The sequence below is a fragment of the Amblyomma americanum genome, chromosome 4 (assembly GCF_052857255.1).
Source record: "Amblyomma americanum isolate KBUSLIRL-KWMA chromosome 4, ASM5285725v1, whole genome shotgun sequence".
In the NCBI taxonomy this organism is placed as follows: domain Eukaryota; kingdom Metazoa; phylum Arthropoda; class Arachnida; order Ixodida; family Ixodidae; genus Amblyomma; species Amblyomma americanum.
In genome coordinates, this window is record NC_135500.1 from 216639493 (window position 1) to 216650837 (window position 11345).

Here is an 11345-nt window from a genome sequence, read left to right on the forward strand (position 1 = left end):
AGCTCATTATTTTATGATTTATGACAGGAAATTCGACTGTAAAGCTAGTGAAATATTGTGAAACCACTGAGTGCTCGCATAACATCTGGGTGGTGGTGTGAATGAACTGGCGGAATGAGCGCCTGTATCCTCAGAAGCTGCATAATATCAGTGAAAGGTAAGCTTCGAACTAACGTTTTTCGCACGCAGCTATAAAATTGAAGAATGCACCATGTAACCAATTAGTATGACTCAATTAAATATATATATTCAAGCACCGTTGAGCTCCTAAAGCCAGATATCAGGCAGGTTAGTTTGTTTTGTATAGAATTCACGAGGAAGGACGTACGGACTGCTCCTGGACAATACGGAAAGCGGTGGTTTTGAAGGAAAAGTTAAATTTCGGCAACGAGGCAGCATAACTGAAGCTAGAATGTTTTGTTTTTTAAGTTTCCTTCTAAGACAAAATCCCAGAAGCATTCCTTTTGTCGAAGTTCTTGTCGGACCGTCCTGCCATGGATGCTGTGTAGTGATGGTAGTGATGAATTTTTTTTTATTTAGCGCTCGAACAAGCCGTTTCACTATATCACGTTTCCATGACGTGCTGAGAGAAAGGAAGCTCTCCTGCTGCAGAAAAGTACGTAGCCCTTCGCACAACAACGAACCACTGAAGCAACTCCGCACGAATCGAGAAAATGCAACGGTCGCATTTTACTCGCAGCAGGAGTGTCGCCTTAAGTACGAGAGGAGTTCATCCACTCATCCCCCCCCCCCCCCTTCTCCGCCTGCGCTCTTAGTTACCTTTGGCAGCTGGCATTTTCTAAATCAGACGCGAAGGGTGATGTCATGGAACCTGTCACTGCCTCCTGTATGCTCGACGCTCGGATGTATGCGCTGCCAAGTCGCAACGGCTGCGGCTGGCATCCATCACCCGTGGCTTTCGCGGTTGACACCCGCAGAAAGTTACCAAAACGAGACCGACGTACAGAAACGCGCGCAATCGAGCCGTCAGCTATGACTTACCGTTGAGCACACGCACCCTTTTGGGCCGCTGGAACTGGAGGGCCAGGACGGTGTCCAATAGGACGGCAGACAGCGCCAGTGCGACGACGATGCGGGGCTCGATAATCATCTCGCCGTCCGCTTGATCGCCGGCAAGGAACAAGAGCTTGTATCCGGCCGCTGTACACGGGCGGAAGTATATGGGCCAAGATTATATGACCGGTTGTTAATCACGGGCGCTGGCTGGCGGCGCTGTCTCGGCACAGCGGCGTCGATAGGCTGAGGCAAGCGCTCCCTGACCGCCGCACTCCTCGACTTCAGTCACGCCTCCGCAGCCTTGGTAGCTACAGTGCTAAGCAAACTACGAGGACTGCTTGTACGTATTTTGGAACAGAAATTCGCTTAACCACCGAGACAATGGACGCAGAGCCTAGACAGCGCGAGACCTCACGGCGTTGTCATGCAGTGGCGCGCGTGTGCAAGGTTTGCGCGCGAGCAGAATAAGAGATGCAGAAACAAAGGAATTCGGCGGTAATAAGGCTTAGCATATTTATGCGCTCTGGGGCGTGTCTTGGCTCTTGTTCGCGGATTCGGAAGTATTGAGGTGGCGCAGGCTTGAATGACGGCGCAGCACGCTTCTTACCTGGCATATCCGGGTGACCCCATGTTCCTCACATGGAACGCGTTCCAACCGGAAGGAAAATTGCAAAAAGGGCGTCCCGGAGCTATAGGCGCTTCTGCGCAGTAGAGCTACTTTCCTAACGTGTTTTGGGCTTATAACTGTGCTTCGAGTCCCTTGAGCACTAAACGGCGATAAACCGACTTGAAGAACTGGGTCGCAATACTTGCCTTAAATCTTCCGAGAGCAACAGAGTTAGTACGCTTTTTTTTATTTTCTTCGCTCAGAACAATCTTCGTGCACCTGTGGGTAATATCAATTTTAATGAGCTTGCTTGTTTTCTTTAGGGTTGCGCTTGCTCTAATTACGAAACACAAGCTCGCAGCCAGCTGCGGATCAATTGGCTGTAAAAAAAACGGCAAGTATGCTTTTCACAACTCCTCACGGCGGCGCTGATCTTTTCTGTGGTTTATGAATCGTGCGCAGCCTGGCGAGTTGCCGCTTTGGCAAGTGTTGCACACGGCTGCGAACGGAGAAAGTAACGATACGGGAAGCGAGGTTTCTGGTGCATTAGTCGTAAATTTTGCTCCTAACGTATGGAAATTTCGCAATTATAATCACACACTGGAGAGTTACTTTTGTGTACTTGTTAGTTTTGTGTCTTGAATAGCATCTGAATTTATATGAAAACGCTGCGCGCAACCACTCAAGTTTGCCCCCAGAATGTCCAAACCGAAGCAGCCCTAAAGGGGAACATTCCTTACAAACGGGACTGTGACTGCACAGAGGTAAGAAGGACTCGCGGGGACTCAAGGGGTTTGTGCGGAAGCTGTATAGATTTCCGTTGTGGACGCAAGGCTGCACTCCCCCCCCCCCCCCCCCCTTATTACGAATCTAGTCCACCTTGGGGGATTCCCTGGAACATTTGACAAAGGCCCAGGCTATTCCAGACCCACAACCCGCGCCCTTACAAAAATTTCTTTAGACTCTCTATAGGCTCTCCATAGACTCCTGTCTATAAACTCTACAGACTCTCTGTAGACAAAGCCTAGAGAACAGTCTATAGGCAATACAAATCATATAGACAGTCTATAGACAATCTATAGATTTATTGCCATACACTTTAGTAAGGCTTTTGTTTATAGATAAAAAAGAAATATCTATAGGAAGGCAATATAGTCTATAAGAAGTTTATAGACTGTCTATAGATCATTTTCGTAAGGGCGGCCTGCTCAAGAGGCAAGCTCCCCGAGCCGGACATAGCCATCTGAGTGTTTTTCTGTCTGCATTTTCGCCACGAGAGGACCAAGCACTAATCCTTACACTCGTGAAGGCCTACGAAGGCTGGGAGCACCGAGCAAAGCCCACCCGAAATCTACTGTTACCAGCTCCTCGAAATCTGGAGCAGAAGCTCGCCTCCACGTTACCGCGTGAGAGACACGACAGCAGAAACGATTTTAAGACTTAAATAAAACTTGAATTCGTAAAGCTCTTTTCCTCCTACTTCTAAAATCGGGACTCTGCCCGTACTTTAACCAAATAAATTTATTTAATCATGCGGTCTAAATTGCGCATTTTTATTTCACAGATTTTTTTTGTGCAAGCATGTGTGCGGATATGAACACCTTCTTTTAGGACGTGGCAGGCATCACTGTCAGATGTTGCTTACGGCGTCCCTGTTGTGCTCAACTGCCACGAGTACAAGACAGAATACAATTCAGCTCCACCGGTTTCATTTCGAGATGAATTGATAAGTAACGTCAGCCAAAATTTGTTGCAAATTATTTTGATACTCGCCATATTTTTCACTAATGACTGGCGACTATGACAGCAGCAGGTCTTCCGTATATACGCGGAATATCGAACACTTTTTTGCAAAACTGAATACTTGGTTAGTGTCATAGCCACATCGCAATAATGGGTCGAGAAAGGGCTAAAGCATTGCGGATGTTACACTGCACCTTTCTTGTTCATGCATAAAAAAAAACACATTTTTACAACGCATTTACTCCAAAACGCCAACCTTCACAAAACTTTCTGTACACAATCTATAGACTGTCCATAAACTTTTGTTCTTAAAATACATAGTTTTTCTATAGAGAATCTTATAAACTAGTTTACGTACAAGCTGTAGATTTATGACAGTATAATTTTAGCAGAATTTTGTCTATAGATAAGTCAAACTGGGTCTCATAGTTTTATGTCCATGCGCTTACTCCTACTGGTCTAGTAGACGCAAGTCTAAGGACTGCCTATAGATATTCTGTATATTATCACTTTGCGCATCACCTCTACTAAACCCTGAGTAGACCAGTTTCTATAAACTTCCTATAGACACTGTCTATGCATTTGAAAAATATGTCGCGACATAACTTTTACAAATCACATGATGATCAGTATAACTGCTAATTTAGTTAATTTCAAAGCAATCCCAATTGGTTAACCAAAAGTTCATTAGTTGTATCGATAAAAAAAAGAAACACGAAGGACGAAGGAATGAGACACACACCACAGGGACACTGCACAACTTGCTCTACACAACTTGTGTCATGAATTACCGACTTGTCCAATTAAGTATCCCCCTGCAATACACTCACGATAAGAAATGCACCATATTACACAGTTAAAACCGAAAGTAAGTGTCCGGCAAGTTTCCTCAATAAGCAGTCTTTCATATCGTTGCCTGCTATCCACTAGCCCAGGCATGTGATGATGACGGCGGTAATGAATTTTTTTTATGGCTACGATAATGAAGAACCTCATTGTTTCTTCGTGGTGTCCACGATGTACACAGTATGCTTCAGCACCGGCAGCGGCTTTTAATCGGCCATCACTCTATTTTGCCAGTTTTAATCCAACGCCGCATTACTGCAGCTTCGACAAACTTCCCATGGTCCATTCCACAGCGTTACAAAACACCATTGGTCGAACGCTCCCATCAAGAAGCGCGTCAAGCGCGGGTGTCAACTCGCAAGGAGTGATGCACACCACAACACTTCCGAAAGCAGCACTTCACGGTCGCACAGGTGATAACACAAAATTAAATAAAATAATAAACGTAATTCATCTCAGAAAGCAAGTGAGCGTTTCGAAAGGCCCCAGGCAAATCAAGCCCACCCGCCGCTAACTAGCGCTAATTTTAATTTTGGCTTTTCCTCGCATGCGGGAGGTGCGGGGTTCAATCTTCAGTGCCGCCGGGTACCCACCGGTGATACAACGGGTACAAACTTTCCTCTGGTCTGGTGCTCGGCTTATTTAGGGTGAAATGATTGGGAAATGGGTCCTTCACACCCCATTGAGAAGTCTGAAATACTTTGTGCCATGGAGCTTTTTGGCCGTAGATCCCCTTGCGCCATAAAAATCCATAATCATCATCATCATCATCATCATCATCATCAATTTTGACTTTTATCCCCGTATTCCGCCAGCGTGAAATAAATTGGCAACGATTAAACTCTGTTAAACCTAATTAGTAGAGCGTCAGCTCAGTGGTTATGATTAGTATTGGCTTTAATTCCAGTTAACTAAATAACGCTACCTCAGCGCAACGGGTCTTCCCTCCTTCTTTTAACTTTCTGTCTCCCGCATTCCTTCCCCTTTTTCAACTTATGCCTCATGGCACACTCTTCGAGTAGAAGAAATCTAAATAACGCTAATTAACTCGGGTCGCTAATTACCACAGTGCGTTCACACTAGACCTAAGCATTCCAACGATATATAACTGGGTGCTATAGCGAAAAGTTTGATTTTACTGCAGTTAACTTAGCGGTAATTAATTCGTACCAGCAATTGGTCGATATAACTGGATAATTAACCTACGGTCCGAACTTATGGTTGATCACGTCTACTATGCTTAGACACTTAACTAGACCGTAGAGAAATCGACTATGTCCCGCTTTGACCTTGGCTGATCTTGAAGGTCAAAGTACCTGCATGGGAGGTTTTCCGAAGTTGCACCCCAGTGAGTAGAGCTACGCTGTAAGAGCCAGCGCACAACTCGTGAGGGCGCTTTGCCTGCAAGGGTTCTTCAGTGTTCAACATTGCTGAGCGTCAAGAACAACACAGCAGCACAAGTATAATCGGCATTATTAGTCGAGAGTCCAATGGCTTCCGCAGCTTATAACGCCGCTTATAAAGCAGCTTATCACACCCAACGCTCTTCTCACAGTGGTTTTTGAGATAAGAGGAATAAAACGTTATCGTGTAAACCAGGGTTCTCAAAATCGCATGGCTATGCGGGCCAGAAGCCGGAAAATAACACAAAGAAGGGTAGGGGGGGTCAACCACAGTGACGTTTTATTTCTTCGAGGGGTGAGGGGTATGGTATGTAAAGAGCGTCAATATTGGAGCTTGCTAAATAAAAGCAGCTACGAAGATAACTGGCCGTGTCCAGGGGAGGTTTCAGTTTTGAATCGCAGGAAACAAACCCTTCAGTTCTAAGCATGCTGTTGGCTTTAGGTTTGACAGCTCATAGCAGCGACAAGGCATGCAATATCCCGCGTTAGGTCTTGTGCGGAGACGATTCGCAGAAGTGGCCTAGGTAGTCACTTCGGTCACGCGACCTTGCGACGTCATCACAGCCTGCTAAAATATTGTGAGCAAACTGTCCACTGCGGCACGTGGCATTTAAATCAGTGATTCTTCGATAGGTTGCTCGGGAACAGCGACCTGGGTCTCACGAGTCCCATCGGCGGTAGCATCTGCCATCGCATGGCAGGGGCGTATACCGTTTACTCACTGTACAGTGCGCCAGGAATGGTATGAGGTCGCCGAGCGGTCTATGAATGTAAAGTAGACAATTACAAACACCGCATATATTTGGGCATGAACGCTTTAAGGCCATGACGTCATACCTTTAAATCGAAACTTAAGTGTCGCCTCAAGATTTTTTTTCCCCGTGTTTGAAATTAGAAAACAGGGTTGGGCCGACATTAGTGAGTCATCGGATCTGAAACAACAGACATATGGGAAGAAACGAAAAAAAAATTGGCGGTGGTTTTGCTCTGGTTAAACCTGGAGTGACGCGGTAGCCACAGCTGGCCGAGTGGAACTTGGTCACATGACAAAACACGTGACGAACCACGTGATCAGCCAGGGCGTCGCGCCGCCGGCAGCTGCTCCACACCACGTGGACAACCACGTGAGAGCGTGGTGGCGCCGCCACGCTGACGGCTCGAAATGCTACCGTAATGTAGCTATCGCTACAAAAAATATGGGCGATGTGATTCATGCGTCGCAGCACTTCTACATGTGGATGAAAACGGCTAAGGTTTAAAAACGTAGGCGCTAATCGCCCACGAGATAGTACTTTTTGAGACTCATTCTAAGGGGCATGGAAGGGATGGGCACAGCCGGCCATATCCTTAGCTAGCGTGCGCGTCGGCCGCTTTTTCTGCGCTTATGCGCTTTGCGACGAAGTAAACTTGCGGAAAGCTCAGTATTAAGCATGGAGTTAGGGAGCTTGTGCTTGGATTTGATATGTTCGCAAGTCCGCTCCGTCGTGAGCTGCAGGAGCACGGAAAACGTGGAACGCCAGCTAAAGATTTGGCTGGTTGCACGTCCCTGAATACGCGCACCCGTTTTAACCGCTGTTTTCGGGAATTTTCAGGATAGAAGTTGAAACGCTGATGAAATGTTCCTGAGCTAAGTGCGTTGGGCAGTAACGATCAAAAAACGGTATGGAATTGACTCAACGGATTCCGTTTAAAAGAAACCGTTTTTATTTCAGGCAGTTCAGTGTACAAACACCTTGACTTCACGAATCTTCGCTTTCATTTCTAGCATTAGATATTATTTATTTGTGTGCATAGTATACATCATGCAGTAAAGAAAATGTTCTTTCAAAATTTCTTAAATGCTGTACACTGGACGGCGTTGAATTATCCTCTGCAAAAAGAAACATACTTTTTGAATTTTCGAAATAGCGAAGAGGGCACAGTCGTGGTCACCTGCTGCTGAGTTGAACGTTCTCTGCGCGTAGTGCTTAGTGCTAAGCTTATTCAGCGTTCTTACTCTTAAAGAAAAGACCCATTGACATGTACACACGAGATAAAATGTTGCTCTTGACCCTCCCAGGTTCTACAAAAAATGCTGTAGGAGACGCTACCGACGTTTTTCGCGCTCTAAAAAGGTTGTCTTGAAACAAGCCAATAAGCATCGCCCACCTGAACGAGTGAGCTAATCACTCTGGCTAGCATGGTAGCTTCTTTTCTTTTTTTTGCAACATGCAGCAGTAAAGCATTTTGTGAATGTATTCAACCATTGGTTGAGAAGATGCTCAGGTTTTACAAAGGATATACATAGGAAGAGGCTCGACTGGGCACTGAAAACCATAACGGCTTGGAACGAAACGTTAGCTGTGTGTCTAATTACGCTTGCTTGCAAAGAGAATAATTAGTGTGGCAACACACAGCAATTTCCAGTCCAGTTGCGTGTGAGGACTACACACATTGAGAAGACAGGCATCAGAGCAGACTGCCAAAAAGTACAAAGTCCATCGTAGAGAGAGCTTCGTCACGTGGTTCTTGATAATCACAAAGAGAACAAAGGAGGGGAAAACCTCAGGGTGCTTCGCAACGTTTCGACAAGTGGGCTTGTCGAAACGTTGACAAGCACCCTGGGACTGTAAAAAAAAAAATCAAGTGAACCTTCTTTCATCGTTACATTGCGAGTAGATAGACGAAATAGACACTCCCACAGTCTTCTACCTTTACAGGCGGTCTAATTTGTAGTCCTCGAATAGACGGGAATTTGGGGGTCTTATCAACTTAAGTCTATAGACTATAAATTAAAAAGTCTCAAAAACTTCCCATCAACTTGCATCTATAGAGGCTACGAATTGGAAAAAAGTTGATTTCCAATTGACTTGCGCCTATGGGCAGTCTATAGACAACGAACAGACAAACGTCTTATAGATTCCCTATGCACTTGCGTCTATGGACCAGAACCGTGTTTACAAACGAAGCGGGCTGTTCGCGGCAGGCGGCTCCGCCTGGGTTGAAAAGTAGGAAGCAGAAGTTTTCAAAGCATTTTTTTTCTTTATTTCGCAGTGCACCTATGCATTGTCGTCCCTTCGTGAAGAACAACCAATTTCATCATGGAACAGGTTCTGAAACTATGAAGCGTCATTTCAGGGCGATGTGCATTTAAAACTCCTACGCATGGGAATAACTCCCAGCTGTGGGTACAGAATGGGACTGCGCCCTATAGAAACACATGTAAAAGAAACTTTCAGAAATATTTTTCTCATTTTACAGAGTACTCATGGAGGTGGCTGCTTGTTAACAGTTGGTGAGTGCTTTGAAGAAGAGCGTGACGAAGTATGGTACGTAATCTCGAAGCAGTTTTTGTAAAGTGCCATAATAAATGTGTTGTGAGGCCGGACATATCTCAAATGGGGCTCCATCCGCTGGGTATTTCCCCGAATCGCGCAAGCTTCTCGGATAGTCCGACACGGTTCCGAGTGTGTGTGGGTCTCATTTTTCTAGAAGTCCGTGTGTTCCAGCGCTGTTTTTTTTTTTTTTTATTCGAGAAGTGTGCCATGAGGCATAAGTTGAAAAAGGAAAGGGGGGAAGGAATGCACGGGATTGAAAGTTAAAAGAAGGAGTGAAGAACCGTTGCGTTGAGGTAGTCGCAGAGGTTGTTAATGAAACGGTTGTCCATTGTCCACTTCACGAAGTCACTTTCGCGGTTCCACCGCAGGCCCACCTCCCTGAGGAGCCGTTTTCTGATAGCAGCCGTCGCTGGGCACGTCCACAACAAGTGCCGCACATCACATATGTCCGGTGCAGCGCCACAGTGAGGGCACCTGTCAGGTAGTGGCAGATCTTTGGCACGCCACCGATGACGGACAGATGGTGTCAGAGCCGCCCCTGCCCGAATCCGGCGCACGGATACCTCCTCCTGCCGAGTAAGACTACGGGGGAGAGGGTGCGAACACGGAGGAATTAGAGCGCGTGTTCGCTGGCGCAGAACTTCGGAATCGGAAACGTGGGACAGGAACGGATCTGGGGGAAGAGGGGAAGGTGGCGGATCGTCTAATGTATGAAGATGAGTCATAGCATCCGCTTGAATGTTATGTGGATCCTGGGCATGGCCGCGAATCCAGTGTATGCGCACAGGACATGGATACTTTGCGCAGAGCACATGAATAGATTGTGAAATCTGGAACGTTCGTCGAACAGCCTTCAGCTGTTTAAGGGCGGCGCGGGAGTCGGTGTAAATGTGAACTGTATTGAATGTTGGAACGAGCGGAAGGGAAGCAATGGCATTGTAAATGGCTTGAAGTTCCAATGCCAGGGGAGTGCACGTATCCGCAGTATACGTCGCGCGAGAGTTGAGATGCGGATGAGATGGACTATACACAGCAGTAACTCCCCTCTCTGCAGAATGAGATGCATCCGTGTATAATATGCACCCTTCAGGCAGATACGCTGCTGATACCGACGGGGAAACAGTGGGGCGATTGTCAGTGAGCTGGCAATAGGACCACGGTGGAAGTGTCTTTAAACGATGAAGTTTGAGAGACTGTTTTCGAGCTCTATTTGCCACCCGTTGGTCGATGATCTCACTGAGTGTATTAAGTTGGGCGAACTCCTGTAGCACAGGTATGGGTGTTAAACGAGGCAGATATGTTATGACGCGCATAGCCTCACGATTGATAGCTTCAAGGGAGTCCCACTGTCTGCGGGTGAGACGTTGAAATTGAGCCTGATATACTATCCGTGGCTGAAGGATAGAGCGCACAAGCTGGCGGGCCGTATGAGCACGTGCGCCACCAGAGCGCATAGCTATGCGACGAATCAGACCTAGAGTAGCGTTAGCCGATTTACGGGTGGCTGTCAGCCACGGGGTGCCAGTCCCAGATGTATGGAGGAGAAGACCAAGAATACGAACAGTTTCTACCTGAGGAATCAGAGAATTATGTACCGTAAAATTTAAAGGGGGAGCTTTCCGTAAGGCGGCTTTATTTCCAATTCGAATGAAACATGATTTAGTAGGAGAGAGTGTTAGACCCAAAGGTGGGAGGCGAGATGTCAATACATCCAGCGCGTGTTGAAGGACCGACTGATGAATAGACGCATCTGGATGACAGCACCACAAGGTGATATCATCGGCATATGCAAGCACGCGGATAGAAGGGATGGTCTCTAGGGCTCGAACCAGAGGAATTAAAGCCACATTAAATAATGTGGGGGCGAGAACGGAGCCCTGCGGCACTCCTCTATTGGAAGTGAAATTACCAAAGGGCTTTCCGTGGACACGCACGCTGAAGGTTCGATTTGCTAAAAAGGCGTGAATGGAGAGGAGGAACCGGTGAGGGAGACCAAGAGTTTGAAGGGAGGCAAGAATGGCAGAGTGAAGGATGTTATCATATGCCTTTCTTATGTCTGTAGCGATTACGGTTCGTACAAGGTGACTCTGTGGAGAGTGGTCAAGCACGTCAGCAGCCAAAGTAGCAAGGCCGTCCTCCGTTCCAATATGTGGGCGGAAACCAATTTGGGAATCTGGGTAACAATCATGGGATTCCAGCCACCATGATAAGCGTGCGGCTAGAATGTTTTCATAAAGCTTGCAGATGGTAGGGGTAAGGGAAATTGGACGAAGGGCCGAGAGAGATACTGGAGGCTGACCTGACTTGGGGATTGGAACCACAATAGAATGCTTCCAGTCTCCCGGCATGACGCCAGAAAGCCACACTTCGTTAAAAGTATCAAGTAGGGTTTCCAAAGCCCTCCCTTCCAAG

General features: G+C 46.7%; 1 protein-coding gene across 1 annotated transcript in view; it reads right to left on the minus strand.

Annotated features, from left to right (window-relative positions):
* The window catches only part of LOC144127590 (uncharacterized), a 12228-nt gene extending 10404 nt beyond the window's left edge, over positions 1 to 1824 (minus strand). The window contains exons 1-2 of the mRNA XM_077660573.1: positions 1625 to 1824; positions 1003 to 1161 (exon numbers count right to left, since the gene is read on the minus strand). Coding sequence (XP_077516699.1) covers positions 1003 to 1161; positions 1625 to 1631 — 166 coding nt within the window. The 5' untranslated portion in view covers positions 1632 to 1824. The remainder of the gene's footprint in view (positions 1 to 1002; positions 1162 to 1624) is intronic.
* Between the last annotated feature and the right edge of the window lie 9521 nt (positions 1825 to 11345).